Source organism: Lepidochelys kempii, chromosome 5 (assembly GCF_965140265.1).
Source record: "Lepidochelys kempii isolate rLepKem1 chromosome 5, rLepKem1.hap2, whole genome shotgun sequence".
NCBI classification, from domain to species: Eukaryota; Metazoa; Chordata; order Testudines; family Cheloniidae; genus Lepidochelys; species Lepidochelys kempii.
In genome coordinates, this window is record NC_133260.1 from 19,003,813 (window position 1) to 19,020,231 (window position 16,419).

The 16,419-nt window shown below is 39.1% G+C and overlaps 1 protein-coding gene across 8 annotated transcripts in view; it reads left to right on the top strand.

The window, feature by feature from the left end:
* C5H18orf54 (chromosome 5 C18orf54 homolog) overlaps nt 1-15,490 on the top strand; it is a 30,618-nt gene extending 15,128 nt beyond the window's left edge. For 2 of the 8 annotated variants that reach the window (XM_073343568.1, XM_073343567.1), the window contains exons 6-8: nt 7,605-7,736; nt 10,118-10,191; nt 12,394-15,490. In XM_073343568.1, coding sequence (XP_073199669.1) covers nt 7,605-7,736; nt 10,118-10,191; nt 12,394-12,505 — 318 coding nt within the window. In that variant the 3' untranslated portion in view covers nt 12,506-15,490. Of the gene's footprint in view, nt 1; nt 1,812-7,604; nt 7,737-10,103; nt 10,192-12,393 lie in introns of those variants that run through there. The other 6 variants (XM_073343569.1, XR_012158843.1, XR_012158844.1 and 3 more) reach the window with 6 other exon arrangements.
* Nucleotides 15,491-16,419: the final 929 nt, after the last annotated feature.

The following is a 16,419-nucleotide window of genomic DNA, read 5'->3' on the forward strand; positions in this document are numbered from 1 at the left end:
GAGTCTCAAACAAAGAAAGGGCTTTTGGTATAAAAAGTTGAGCTTGAATTGTTATGGGGCCGCCTTTCTGCAAGCAAATGGATAGGACCTTCTGTTCAAGGGGAGCCCTAACCCTTCCAGAAGCACTGGAAAGACTGTGGCCTACTAGACTGCCAGAAGACTAATGGGTAACTCCTGGTGTGTTTAAATCTGTTTTATTTTTAATATTTTCTCAGTAATACTTTACCTTAAGAATAAATGTGCTTGCCTAGGATGAGCTGTGTGGTAACTTGTAACTCCTGGCAATATGCTGTTCAGAGTTCTCAGAGAGAGAGCAACACGCAGACATTCACTGTTAGACTGGTTTGCTGGGTATATCCAACTGTAAGGGAGGGATCTATGAAGCCTTAAAACCCTTGGTCAGAAAGTAGTGGGGCAGGAGTTCCTGATCAGAGATAAGTGATAGCTGGAGACCTAGCACCTAACTTGACACTCCTGGAATGGACTACGGAGGGAGCGGATGCAGGTGCAGTTACCCTGAAACTGTGCAATAGGAATATCCGCCTTCGAGTTGTCATTGTGGTGAACTTCTTCCTCATTTATCTGGTCTCTTATGAGTGAAACTTGGGCTGGTATTATCCCATAGGCCCTTACCTGTAATTATCTGATCGGATCAGAGGATCACAAGATTGTCACCCCAACTGCATTGCCCAATCATGAGTAAGTGATATCCGTCTGACTCTGGGTCCACTTTTGCGATTCTCCTTTTAGGGTACTGTTTCTTAGTCACACCCATGAGTCTGTTTTTTCCAAATAAATAACATTGAGGAAATAACTGGAGATGTTCTCAACCCCCTGAAGAGTCTCAGCTGTTCACCTGAAACACTGGAGTCTGTTCCTGGTAATAATTTATTACCAACTGTCCTATGACTTACAAAAGTGCACAAATACAAAAGTAGTTCCTTACCCATTTATATGCTTCTACGTCCCCAAGGCGGACAAGGCCTTATAAATAAAATAATTTGCAGAACTGTCACCGTTTGGGGAACTGGGTAAAAGTTTATTTCACTCTATCAAAGATTAAAGTCAAGCTGCTTCAAAGATACTTATTAAATTAATTAACAAACTTATTAAAAATACTGGAGGTCTACATTACTCTATGTGCTAAATCTTTGCTTTCCTGCCCCCCTCCACCCTGGAAACAAAAAATCTGGAGTGAGGAGGCCTTTTTTTAAGGAATTCTCATGCTATCAGAGAATTCTAATGTCATTTGAAATACTGATATATTGTATTTAAAGTTTATAGCGCACGATTAATCATTCTTAAACAATTAGTCTAACATATAAACTTATTTTAACAATTACACAATTTCAGCAAAATAACTATTTTTCTGCATAGCCTCATCTGTCTCAAGGTCTTCTGCCACTAGTATTGGCAGAGGTCTTACAATTCTTTGAGCAAAATTTGAGTGTGTGGATGAAGAGACAGAGCTTCTACTGTAACCTCACAGTTCTTAGGAGTAACATCATATGAAGCGGGGAGGGGGCGGAAGTGAGTTCACAGGATGCAGGGCCAGCCTTAGGGATAGGAGTATATAAACTGGACTCCGAATATGTATGTCTTATTGATGGAATATAAAATCTGAAGTGTCATGGATTACCATTTCCTCCTCGTCTTTTTTGTCTAGCAGAGTCGCAAAATTGGAATCCCGGGGAAGAAAGTTCCTCTAAAAGCATCAACCATCTCAACATTTGACCCGTAGCTTGGGGGTGTTAGACCCGCGAGTGAGGTCTCCCTATGGGCTGGGGAGCAAGCAGATACCGGACACAGTGTTAGTATATAATACTCTAAATGCTCTTTATTGATTACAAAACAAACCTTATTCACTCCACCTTCACACCCCAAACATAGTATACCAGAGTCCAAAGGTCAGAATGGTCCTGATGGTCAGTCAAGGTTCCTTCCATCAGGATAAGATCAGAAGATGCGGGGAGCCGATGAAAACCACACCTATATCCACACGGGTCTCTGGATCAATAAGTAATTCTGATTTGCAGAAATCATAGGCATCCATTTATAGTCCATTCCGTTGTGTCATCAGTTCTTTGCCTTTGTTTACTAGGCCTTCTACCTGCACAAAATTCCAAAGAGACAATGTTGGGTGGGCCGCCGTGATCCAAGTCATGCCATTTCCTACAATTCTTACACAATTTTATAATCAGTCCAGCTGGTGTTATTTCCTTTTCTGATGATTTTCCATATTTTTCTTGAAACATAAGATTGTTTTTGCAGAAAGAGTTCTAATAGTCCTTGACCTTAAGTCCTTGCTTCGATTGCTAACTTGCAACGCACGCATTCATGTCTGGCACGCATCATTCATACCAGGCCTCCATGACCTATACATATTACATGGATATATGAATCACTGTGTGTGTGTGTGTGTGTGTATATACATATATATCTCCCAACATTCCCCCCTCTTGATACAATAATTAATGGCATTAATCATGTATCATTTTATAATTTAGCAAGCAATTCAGTTTTATTGATCACTTGCTCTAAAACTTCTTGTCGCTTTCTTATTCCATTTTCCACTCTCTTAAGTTCTGTTAGTAACTCCCTTATCCACTGGGTAACTGATACCTCCCCTTCTGGGTACAATAAAGGACTCCACAATCTCCTAGCCAGTACCCAATTGATCACTAGTTCGGATTGCCACCAACACCATTGGGCAATTTATCGACCCAGTCTTTGCCAGTTTCTTGTACTACTTTACATAGAGCTTATTTAATAGTTTGATTCATCCTTTCTTCTCTCCCTGATGATTGAGGATGATAGGGAATATGTAGTTGTTGCTTTATTCCTAAGGCTTTTAATAAACTTTTAATTATTCCTCTTACAAAATGTGGCCTATTTGAATCAATTACTTTTGGAATTCCATATCTACTAAACACTACTTGCACAACTTTTTGGCAGTGATTTCTGCAGTATGTTTTCTGGTGGGAATTGCCTCCACCCATCCAGAAAAGGAATCTACTATCACTAACAAATATTTATTTCCCCCCTTGGATCTTAGGCAATTTATCAGTATAATCAACCTGTATTCTACTCCATGGCCCCACAATTCTTTGGTGTAACAAGAGTCCCGAATTCGGTGGTCTATTTCTGTCTGTTGCACACCTTATGCAATTTTTAACAACGTTTTCTACATGCTTTCACACCTTAGGCCATATTCCAATTTGTTTTATTTTAAAGAGAGTATTCTCTATTCCTTGGTGGGCCATAGAGTGGCACAGGTTTTTAATCTCTTCTCTTTGAAGTTTGTCAGGTACACACTTTACCTCTCCTGTTTTCTTATTCACCACATATCCACCTTGTATATTCCAGTTTCCCCATCTTTCCTCAGGTTTAACCTCCTGTTTTAAGGCTTGACTACTAACTACCATAACTCCCAAAGGTTCCTTTACTGCTAATTTAGTTAAAGCATCCGCTTTATCATTCCAATATTTTTCATTCCCTTTTGGCTTTTGATGACCTTTAATATGTCTTGCTCTTAATTTTCCTGGGTGTGTTTTCAACTAATTATAGGTAGATATTCCAATCCTCTTTTTGGACCAAATTTTTCCCCTCAGCTGTTTCCCAATGATCTTTTTCCAAATCCCAATCCAGTATAACAGTCCTTGTACCACAAAGTCTGAATCCAAATAGACATAAAGACAGTCTGCAACATTATTTTTCTGTGTAATCAGATCATTAAGAGCTCTGACCTCTGCTCCCTGAACTGAGGTCATGCTCCTAGAACCAGAAATTGTTTCCCCATCAATTTGTACAGCTGTATAGTCCGTATATTTCTTAGTGTTCTCATGGTATGAACTACCATCTGTAAACCAAACCTCTTTTTCTCCAAGGTTTAACATTTCATGTACCAGGGTTGCTTCTTCAGCTAACTTTGGTTCAGTTTCTGGAAGTGGGCATTCATGCTCCTCTCCTTTCATCAGGAGACCATATGCTAGCATCATTGCTTGTTTGTTATTCTCATATGTAACATCTCTGCTAGTTAACATCAAGGTCCATTGGGCCATCATGATATGTGATACTGCTTTTCCCTGCAGTTTTCCTGATTAAAATATACTTCAGGGGAGAGTCAGGTGTTGGTATTATAACAGGGACTGTACCAGTCGTCAAATCAAAAGCTTCAATGGCCCTGTAGCGAAGTGACTCCTCACCGGTGCGGTGCCTCCCGCTGGTCATCTGGGAATTAGCTCTTTTCCAGTGTACAGAGTGCCCTCTGCAGGCCAGTGTCTCGCCTGCCGCTGGCCCCGTGTCCCCCCAGACTCAGATGCCCTTTACCTCACGGTTCTGCCCCAGCAGTACCCCCACACTCTGGGTCTCCCCTCCCAGGGTAACCCCCAACCCCCTAAGCCCATCTCACTTCAGTGACTACTGTCAGTCATCATCTAGCCCTCTTTTACTGGGGCAGAATGCAGTCTGTAATGGCCACTTATCATTGGCAAGGGGTTAGGACCAGCTGCCTCTGCCTATTCCCAGGCTGCACCTGTGTAGCCTCAGTACCTTTATAGGCCTTCACCAAGACCTGTAGCCTGGGGGTTTACCAGGCTGGAGTTCCCTAGCTCCCTTGCCCTATTCCCCAGCACTGTTCTGCTTCAGGTACTTTCCTTTCAGGCAGCTAGCCCTTCCCACTCCAGGGCTAGAGTGAGATTACTCCAGCTTCTGGCCCACAGCCCTCTTGTCAGGACCAGCTGGGCCCTAATTGAGCTGGCCACAGCTGTGGTCAACTACTCCCTTAACTGTTTTCACTCTTTTTTCCCAGCCGCAGCCCTCTGCAGGGCTGCTTTTATCCCGTTCTGCAGGAGTGGGGCAGCTGCCCCACTACAGGCCCACACAGCAGCTAAACATTCTTTTTCACAGATCCCAAACTGCTGCTCTGTAGGGGTTAATTTTCTAGACTCATGTGCTACCGGTATTAACTTTCTGTCAGTTTCTTGCATCAGTACGGCTGCTAGACTTCATTGGGTTGCTGCCAACTTAATCACAAATGGCTTGTTTATTTCTGGGAATTTCAATGCTGGAGCTTGCATCAAGGCTTGTTTTAAATTACAGAAAGCTTTTTCTTGTTCAGGCCCCTGCTCCCATTCTACTTTATTTTTTAGTAGACGCCACAAGGGTCCAGTTATAGTGGCAAAATTCCAGCAGTTTTCTTAAATAGTTAAACTCTCCTAACATCACCCTCAATGTATGAGAATCCTCTGGCCTTGGTAAATTCATTAATGATTTCACCTTTTGTTGATCTACCTGAATTCCTTGTTCCCCTAGGGTCACCCCCAAACAATTCACTCTCCTTTGCACTAGTTGGGCTTTCTCTTTATTAGTCTTGAAACCCGTTTCCTGGATGAGTTTCAACACTTTCAGTCCGCTCCGTCACCTCCTCTTCTACTTATGAGGTGACACCTCCTCATCTTCACCACCTCCCCATCTACAGGTGAGGTGACATTCTCCCAGTCCTCTTTGGATAATTGATCCAGTGTTCACACCTCCCCTCAATTTCAAATACCTCCAAGTGATATTCCGAATCACATCTACTCCTTTCTTCTGCTTTTTACTCCTCACCTCCTCTTGCTGAATTTCAAAGGGCAAAATGGATGGAGTTGATTAATGTATACTCATCTGCGTTGTTCATCCAAAGGAGGAGCAGCACAGGAACCAGCAAACAATGGTGAAAACAAGAGTTTGAGTGGAGATCTGTTGTTGGAAAAAGGAGACAGGCCCCTGTTCCTTGGGGGCAGTGAATGAGTTCTTGAGAGTATGTCTTTGCTCCGTGGTTTGTTTTCAGTTTGTAAAGTTTGGTAGGGAGCAGAGTGTTGAGACAAGCAGAGCATTAGATGATAGCTAGGCAAGCCTTACCTTCAGTCAAGGTTTAGCTGTGATCTAATGCTCTGCTTCTCCACACACACACACACACACACACACACACACACACACACACACACACACACACACACACACACACACACACACACACACACACACACACACACACACACACACACACACACACACACACACACACACACACACACACACACACACACACACACACACACACACACACACACACACACACACACTCTCTCTCTCTCTCTCTCTCTCTCTCTCTCTCTCTCCCCCCCCCCCCCCCCCCAACATATATAAAGGCAGCCAACTGGCTAACCAGAGGCAGAGGAGCCATCAAACGGAGCTGTGAAAAATTGGAGAGTTATAGTGGGAGTTTGGGGGAGGGCGTGTCTAGTGTGTGTGTGTGGTTTTTTGTTCTGCTTGTTGTTTATGGGAGCTTAGGAGGCTATGACAGCTACAAAGACCTAAAGAATGGAAGAAACATGAAGACAACTTGGTGTGAAAGCTGCAGGATGTACATCATTCTGGAGAGGGTACCTGAAAAGTGCTTCGTTTGTATGAAGTGCCACTTGATAGATCTGATGGAAGTGAGGATCTGAGGTTTGGTGGTGCAGCTAGAAATAATGGTTGAGTTTAGAAGGGGATTTGAGCAGATGATGAAGGGAAAGAGAGAGGAGGCTGAAGGGAAAACTCAAGACTTGAAGATGCATTCTGGACAAGAATACTTAGAGGATAAACTTTTCCTTATAAATCACAATTAAAAAAAATTCCTCTCATCTTTCAACTATAGTAATCTGAAAGTGTTACTTGTTAACAAAAGTAGGCAAATAATTTTCAAACAGAGGTGATATTTGTTCTTAAGCTACTGATGTCCATTCTAAAAGTAAACATTCAAAATTAGAAAATGTGAAAATTCACAGTTCAGGTTCTAAACAACTCTTTTCCAAGGTGTTTGCTTTCCAAGTGTTGGGGAACATATGGTGTGCATGTTATGGGTGAATGTGGGATTGAGTTTGGCTCTGGATTTATCGTATTTTTATTAAAATTGATATTTGGAGTTGTCAGCTAAGAATTTTTGTGTGTGCCCAGCTATGTTCATTATTAGTGTAACATCTATCAAATAAAATCAAGACCTACTAAAAGCATGATCTCTCTACCAAATTGCTGTCAGACAAATTCCTATATTCCTTTATCGTTTCTAGACCTGATTCCACCTCGTGGGAATGTCTACACTGCAATTACACACCCGTGGTTGGCCCATGTCAGTAGGCTTGTACTATGGGGCTGTTTAATCGTAGTGTAAATGTTCAGGCTCCGGCTGGTGCTCGGACTGTGGTACCCCACAAGTTGGGAGGGTCCCAGAGCCTGGGTTCCAGCCCAAATCCAAATACCTACACCACAATTAAACAGCCCCTTGGCCAACCCCTGCAAACCCGGGCCAGCTGTGAGTGTTTAACTGCAGTGTAGACATACCCTCTGTTACTCAAGATCTACTGCACTGTATCTATGTTGGTTCCATGGGCTACAGTGCCATACAATTGATGTAGTGGGGAATGAGGCCCTCTATATGCTATTTCTATAGACTGATAAAAAAGTAGTGGAAAATCCACATAGGTCACAACTATCAAATTGTCCTAAAGAAAAATTAAAAGTAGCAGGTCTGATTTTTAAAATATTATAGCTCGTGTTTTATTTCTGCTTTTTGGTTTTAGGAAAATACCTTTTCTGGCGGTAACCACCATGGGCCAGTTGAAGCTTTAAAGCTAATGTTGTTCAACCTACAAGCAGTTCATGAAAGCTTTAACCAGAATAAAACTGCTGAACAAAATGATGAATTTAAAAAAGTAAGCAATCAGTTTCTTTTTTACATTGGGTCTTATTGATATTAATATCCTGTCTAATTTTTCTGTGGGACTGTACTTGTAAAGGCTAGAATTCCAGCCAGCATACAAAAATGTGACCACAGTTACCCATATTCATTCAAGTTGGAGATAAAGACCTATTTTGTCTTCTAGTCCATATACTTGACAATGTAGTATTGTTCCCTAAGTAGCTTTTCTACTTTCTATCCAGTCTACTATAACTCTGTCACAAGTGGTAGAACTCATACCAGTTCTGTTGAGAAAACCTAATGGAGCTCCATGTTAGGAAGTTTTTTCCTGTTACTCAGTATTCAGCCTTCAATTCCCCTCTAATTTCTAACCACCTCTCATAGTCCCTTGGACCACCCTAAATCGTTTTTTCTCTCTCTCTCTCCTCCCCTCCCCCCCCTTGGTGTTAACAGGGTACAAATATCTGAAGAGTGTAAACAAGCCCTTCCTTTGTTATAAGTTAGGCATGTTGTACATACTATTTCAGTGGTTTTCGATCAGTGTTCTGCAGACCCCTGGGGAAACTTAAGATTTCCAAAGGGGTCCACGCTTCAATTCAAAAATTTGTAGTGGTTTGCTTTTAATCTTTTCCCATAAAGGCCCCAGTTCAGGAAAGCACTTAAACACATTTAAACCTATTGAAATCAAAGGGACTTAAGCACGTATTTAACACTAAGCACATGCCTAGTGCCTTATTGAATTAGGATGTACATAAGCATGATCTTAAGCATGTTCCTGAATTGGGGCGAGTCAGTTTCTCTGCCTCTCCCCCCCAACACACACTTTTTTTTTTTAACCTCTTTAGTGAACTTTGGTTTATCAATATATCTTTATAAAGAGATGTTCAGAAATTAATATTTCAAATGTGGTCACCCCCCAAACCATATGGACAAAAACTGTCATGTTTTTGATGCGATTCTTTACATGCAGTCCATAATTTCTTACTGACTCTTTCTGCCACATCACACTGCAAGATTATGTCCAACTTCCTGTCCCACTCTCATCTTTTGGTTTCTTTCATATTAGATTGGATAGATGGTATACTGTATTTAAGAGAACAGGGCTAGGTATCAGGAGATATTTTATTCTATCCTTTATCTAGCTCTAAATTTGTTTCTTTTTTATAAACTTTTACTCATCTATTGATCTATTCAGACATTTAATTGGTTCTAGAATTCAAGTGTCTGCTTTAGATCTAGAATGTTTAATATCTTTGTATATTAATATTTTATAAGTGTTCTTCAGTGTTTCAGTTTACACACAACTGTATGTGAATCATCTGTGTATCCTTCTCTGCTTCAGACTCTGTCAGACCTTTAGTAGTTTGAGAGTTCTCTATTCCTCAGTTATATGAAACCAGAATACTTCCTCTCATCAGTTGTCTTTGAAACTTCATGCTAGCTACTGTAGTGCCTCTGACGAGGCTCTCCATCATGTTTAGTGCAAGGGTAGTAATTTGATCTGTTTAACTCAAACACACTGATGTGTAGACTGAGCACGTAAGCCAACATGAGGTGTCTTTTGCCATTTTGGAATATAGTAGTAAAATTTTACCCTATACAGTGTCTTCTTAGGCACAGGAAGAAAAGAAGGATTTACATGAGAAACATGGCATTTCAGAGTAAAGGGATACATTGCCTAGTATTTGGATTTGCTTTTTTATAATCGCTTCAGAAAGGTGGAAAGCCTCTAAGCATATATTTAGATGAAGAAAAATGCATTTAATTGTCCTATATTACAGAAACAAAATGTTTTTAATAAAATCTCTTTAGACATTCTTTATCTACTTGTTATTTATCATGTGCCTGTCCCATTATGCTATCTCCCAAAGCCGTGTTGGAGCAGGTCAGTAATTGGATGGAAGACCTCAGAGAACATGTGCTACAAGTAGTGTTTAATTCAGAAGATGAATTAAAACACTTCTCCAATGAGACCATCATTGTTAGAATGTACGATGCTGTCTTTCATGCATAATGTGTTCTAACAAAAATATCTTGACCACTCCTTAACAGACATGGCAATTTTCACCAGGGCAAGGAATTTTAGCCATACTAAACTTACCCTGTTTTGAATTAGGCAATTGCATTTTGCTACCTTAATTTTTCTGCAGTTTCAAGTGGATTTGATGCAAATTAGGAACAAGTATTGAAGACTCTGTTACGTTGCAATGTGTTAAATTCTTCTACTTCACCCACAAAGCTCGATTCAGTGGCGAACAAGCTGATCCTTATAGTATGTGTATACTTTGTAAAGTTGTCAGAGATCCTATGGGGTGAAAGATGCTATATAAATGTAAACTGTTCTCATCTATCCTGTTAGTCATTTGTTTATATTTGACAGATTTATTTTTTAAGCTTTCAGAAGAAGCAGTTTCTGAATTAAAGCTGTGTGACAATGATGTGATCCCTATTACCAAGTCTCTTCGAAGGTAAGTGTACTAATTCTCTTTCTCCGCACAATTAAACATTCCTCCTGTCTCAGTCTTGCTTGGAAAAATAATTTAAATTAGATTGGATATGAGAATTATCACTTGGATTGGAAACTAGCTGAAGTATAAACAAAAGTTAGTTGTGAATAATCAAAATACATAGCAATTTATGGATCTAAGGAGTATCTAGTGAGCTGCTGTAGGGTTTTATCTTAATATTTACATTATATCTTTTGGGGATCTTAAAATTTGCAGGTGAAAACTGAAGTAATAAAAGAACTTGGAGAAGTTAGAAATATGGGACAAGGAATTTTTAAAAAGTGATTCCACCTAGAAAACAGTTTTTTAAAAAGCGGAATAACCATGTTACATTATAATTTTAGATGGGTGGAAGAAAGAAACTTGTAGGGAATAGCAGGCAGAAAAATTAGATTTGTACTTGTAATGCAGTGCGGTCGCAAAAGTAGTCAATGTAATTCGATGCGGGGGGAGGGGAGGGTGTAAGTAAAAGCATACCGTTGCATCAAGAGTAACCATAGAGTTGATCCTTCCAGAAAACAATTTACTGTGTGGGAAATCTTCATTGCTGTTGTCCTTTAGTTCTTTATAACTTCAGGGAAGCATCATAATGAATAGCATACTTGAGAAAACATTTTCCATACATGAAATAAACATGAGTCCTATTTAAATAAATGCTCATAAATTGGTAGGAAACCTCTTGAACACCAAAAGGCAGATTGGAAAAAAAAAACTTCATAATAGAATCATTTTAAATTAATAACTGCTAGAGTATAATTCTGTTTCAACAAACTGTCCATCTTCATGACATACTACACTTTTGTATTATAATGTTAAATAAAAGTAAAATGTAAAAAGTGAAAATAATATAACTCTTAGGTACAGAAACAATTTCCTAACATAGTGTGGTGCACTACTTTAGCATCCTAATTTGACTTTTAGACCAGAGCCTGGTCTATACTACAAAGTTAGAGGAATGTAAGCCTCCTTGCATGGACTTAGTTGTGCATTTGTGCACACTTAAATTTGTCTCCCACTGATGTAAACCCTCCATTACGCTGGCATAGTAACGCCACCTCCCCAAGTGGTAAGCGAGCTATGGTCAATGTACTGAGATTGACACAGCATGAATATAGACACTGCATTACCAATGTTGACCCTAACAGTCCTCCAGCAGCTGTCCCACAATGCCTGACACTGACCACTCCAGTCACAATTGTGAACTCCACCCCCCAGGGGTCACCGTGACTGGAAGGCACCCCTCTCCCCTGCCTTTGAAGCCCTGCAAATTTTTGAAATGCCTTTTCCTAATTGTCCAGCTTGGCACACCTGGCAGCTCGCCATTTCTGTGTGCGACTGACCAGCTAATCATGCTGGCTACGTGCTCCAACTTGGAGTAGACCGAATCTCCTGGGCCTGTGGGGAGAAGAGGCTGTGCAGGACTATAATGTGGACATCTACTAGCAGATTGCACAGAGAATGCAGGAGAAAGGGTACAACAGGGATCAGCAGCAATGCTATGAGAAAGCAAAGAAACAGCAGCAGATGGGTCACAAGGCCAGAGAGGCCAACAATCAGTAGGGTGCCAAGCCACAGATCTGTCACTTATACAAAGAGTTGCATGCCATACTTGGTGGAGACCCCCACCACCACCACGCACATCACCCTGCAGTTCTTTTTTTATAAACCTATCTCATTCTCTTAAATAAGTAATAAAAAGAAAGGACCAGTCCTCTCCATTAAAACTCATTGACTAAAATGGAAATAAGATCAAGCCAGAAGTTGGCAATTCAGGTTTATAAAATTTAAAGTATTAAGTGTGGTGTTAGGCAAAATCATTGACCCTAGAAGAAGCTGTCGTTTTTTTATATAACACAGACTAAAATGTCATCCTTACTTGCTTTTAACAGTTCTAAATAGGGAAACTAGACATCTGTAGCAAGAATAAAGAAATGCAGTGTCATGAAAGTAGTTGTCTACAGTTGAATTGTCCCTTTAAATCAACATTTAACAAAATGTTTAATTTGTTTTCACAGTTTTACATGTCTGTGTATTAATTTGAAGAGATGCCTCAAAGCTGATTAAGTGGTGTTAAAGAAATACTGCCATTTCTGTTAAATATATGTAACGTCAATCGTAAAATACACTTGTTGATAAGGGTGGCTTTTGTTTTTTTAAATGTAGGGCTTTACACCATTTGTCCCGGCTCAAAGGCCTAGTTGAAGATACCAGTGGCAAACAAGATCAGAAAGATGATCATCAAGAAGATGGAAAGGAAAAAGCAATCTACAAATGAGAAATATTTTGTTGGAAACTGAGCAGTCTATATAATTAAAATATTAGTACCTGTATAATAACCATTAACTTTCCTTTGAGAGCAGTTTCATAGGTCAAATATATTTTTATTTTTTTAAAATTTGAGAGAAGTGTGTATTATTTTAAAAGTACCATGCAGGATTTCTATACTTTTTTAGCATTGAGGTGAAAATTCAAAAATGTATGAGTAATAAATATAAAATCTAGTAAAATCTAATATTATTTGGCAAAATCCATACTATAAAGAATATTTTATTTTATTAAAATAACTTGAGCAATCAAGGAAAAGGCTCTGTGGTCTATAAATAAAATAATTCAGACACTCAAAATGCTACACCACATTCAGTGACCCTATTACATCCCCCACACTCTGCTACAAAATTGATAGAAATAGGAAACTGAAGAGTGAGGTATAAACTTAGACAAATAGGAAGGCTTTGCAACAATATTACATAAAAGCTCTAGGATCATTGCTTTCTGATAGAACTTTATTTTGACATGATTATAGTCAGGGGAGCAAAGCCTAGAGACTATTGAATTTGCTAAATCTAGAAACCCTTCTCTGGCATTTCTCAAATACAAGTCATGTAATCCGCTTTCAACCACTATTTCTAGTTACAGTAAGACAATATCATGACATATATATGGGATGAAACACCAAAGCTCCTCAAGAGGCCAAATGAGTCTAGCTGTGTTCTATTTCTTTGGATAGAAGTGCCATAAAATAATATCACCTAACTTTGAAAAGTAGACCTTTTTAAGCATGTATTCGCATAGCTGTGCATTTTCCTTCATGCACTTTGTCAGTTGAGAGATTAATAGCTAAAGGTCAGTTTACCTTTTTGTACTAATACAGTTGTATAAAATCCCTTCAAACCAAGTTGTCAGTAAAGAAGTTTGAAAAGAACCAAAAGAATGCATTTAAAAGTTCCAAAATGCTGCATCAATTCTTCAGGCTAGAGCAGTGTTCAAGGAAAAGTTAGTCACTTGAAGCCTGGTGCAATAATGTTTAAAATTAAAAATAAAACAAGAAATTTTTCAAGTGCCAGGGTGCAGGAATTCTGTATTTTATTTATGCCGGTTGCATACTTACTAGAAAATAGCTGATTTGGTCTCTAAAGATATACGTTGGTAAATATATATATATATATATTTAATGAATTAGATAGGGGCTCATTATGTCTCTTCACCACTATGTACATGCTTGTGGCTAAGTGTTAACAAATACTATTTTACTTCTACAGCTCACATGAAAACATTGTTTGGTATTTGTCATTTGCAGTATTTTGATTAAAAAATATTGTCAGCAGTTATGATTCACTATATATACACTTCATTAATATCAATGTGCATACTTTTTGTCCAGGTTTTCTCAGTTAGTATGTAAATTCTAAACCAAATGGGTAAAGAAAGATGTCTGATTATTAGGTAAAGTGGAGTAGCTGTGAGTGGAAGTAAAGAATAGGCCACTTAGCATATGGGATAAAGCATAGTTTTTACACTTTTAATTGGCACACAATACATATAAATGTCTGTGGTTCCAACAAGTTCCTTCTGGTGCCAGCCTTCATGGGTCTGCTTTTTATACTAGTCCTGAGTAATTGAAATAGCTGGTTGGAAAGTGGGGGGACAGGCTGACTTAGTGTATTGGTGGTAAAAGTACAAGAAGGCCCTGATTCTGAAGTCCAGCCAAGCTCTGCTTGGCACAGGACCCAAGAAAGGGTATGCCATTCTTGTAGTTCCCTGATCTAGGAATCTCAGTGTTGCTGCATCTTACAACCCAGCTCCTTATGGCCCTAATGGGCCCTTCCATTAGAGAACAGAAGTATAGAGATACGCTAGCCCAGCTTTCTAGTTTGCTTGCTTTATAGCCCTTTCAAACTGGTAGAGCAGCACAAAAGGATATGTACCAGGCTCATGAATTGGGCCCAAACCCTTTGACCTGCATCTGCTTGCTTATATCTGTCCCAGGGTAGTAATGCCGTCTGTCAATGGTCAGTGCAAAAGTTGCTGTCAGTCAAGTTGTGTGTGAACTTGTGTCCACATTAAAAAAAATCACATTTATTACTGAGAAGACAAGAATTGGATGGGAATGAAATCTGAGCAATCACCACACCCCTATATGGTCCCTCAAGGTCTGGGTTGAGGTACATTGACAAGACATTGGTAGGAAGCCTTTACAGCAGCTCTATAAGCTGTACCTGTTCTGTAACTAGTCCAGTCTCCTAGGATGTCAAGCCAACGTTGTATCATTACTAAATTCACTGTAAATAAAACACCAGATAAAACATACGTATCTGTAAATGAAAACAAATGATTTTCTAGAAAGCCACTGTCACATGTACATATGAGACCTCACTGTACAACAGATTTGTGATAAACTCAAAGCTGCCAATTTGAAGAACTGAAAGATACCAAAAGAAAAAAACAGGATGATTAGTAATAGAAAGGAGAGAGAATAATTTCCCCCTCTTGGCTCCCTGCAAGTTAAGAATAAGTAAGTAGATGGGGAACACCTATAGTTGTGATGGCTTTAAATACCACTTGACTGTATCTGTTACTTTGCAAAAGGAAGTCTGGTGATTGTCATAATATGAGAACTTCTGGCTCTGTGCATATGTTGCAAAAGTTTGGATTACACAAATGTGTATTGAGTAAAATGTCTGGAAGTAGAATCAGGGTCCAGTAAATGAGAGGACTGTTCTACTGGGAAAGATTGTTTGCAAACGCTTTTACGCAGCAATATATTGTAAGTACACCAATGGAGATACTAGATAATGTAGTAGACCTATCTAGTATCCATATTAAGACAATCTTAATACAGGGACTAGGTAGGGTCTACTACATAGATTTTCAAAGATGATTATACTAAAGATCTTGAGACTTCGCAGGAAATCTGATGCTATTTTTCAATAGATTTAGTGTGACAAAGGAAAAACATAGACAGGGAAGATGTTTTTCACCTGATTCTCCTCTGCTTTGCACAGTCATTCATATTTCTGCAAAGTGGATGTAAAATGCTGCCATTTTGCTTTTTTAATATTGTACACCTACTTTGCATTTATTTGGTGTGGGTATAAATGTTTTCACAAGGGTTAAAGCAGTGGAGAATAATGTCCTTTGACTCTGGGGTGTTTAGAAGTCAGTGTACCTTTAATAGGGCACAGAGTTAGCACATCCAATTGTTGCTGATTTTCAGAAAAAGCAGTAATATGAAAAGCAACAATGCACAACTACTTTCCATGTATTTGAATACAAAATGAGAACCCCCAAAGCATTTGATATTACAGAAAAGTGACTATAGGAGTGTTCCATAAAAATTGGTCACAGCTCCTACTATCAGAAATGTTATACATTTAGAAGCCAAAATAGACTGAACCAAACAGGTTGTGCGCGTCTCTCCACTGAAATAGCAATACGTTTTTGGATAAAGAAATCTTAGACACCCTATGTTGATGCAGATTAGTGGGCGCCAATCATGGTAATAGCTCATATGAGCTGACTAGAATATGTAGTTAGAACAACCCTGGAGAAAGGAAAGAGCATTATAGTTGGTTAAGTACCACCTTTGCATCTTGTTGGGAAATTATCCTAACAAAGAATTGTGCTTACATAGATGAGGATTTGTCAGAAAAGACTTTTTATTAGAGCAATTATTGTGTCTCCTCACTTGTAAAAAATAATTATGTAAAATCATTTCTGATTCAGTCAATCTGTTCGGTAGCTCAGGATGATTGAATTTCACAGAGGATTGTGTAATAAGTTTCTTCCTGGTAACTAAATCTTCTTAAATGAAAATTTACAAAAGTGAATTGAGAGAGACATGTTGGGGAAGGTAATATCTTTTATCAGACCAAGTTTTCAAACTACATAGAGCTCTTCATCAGAGCTGGA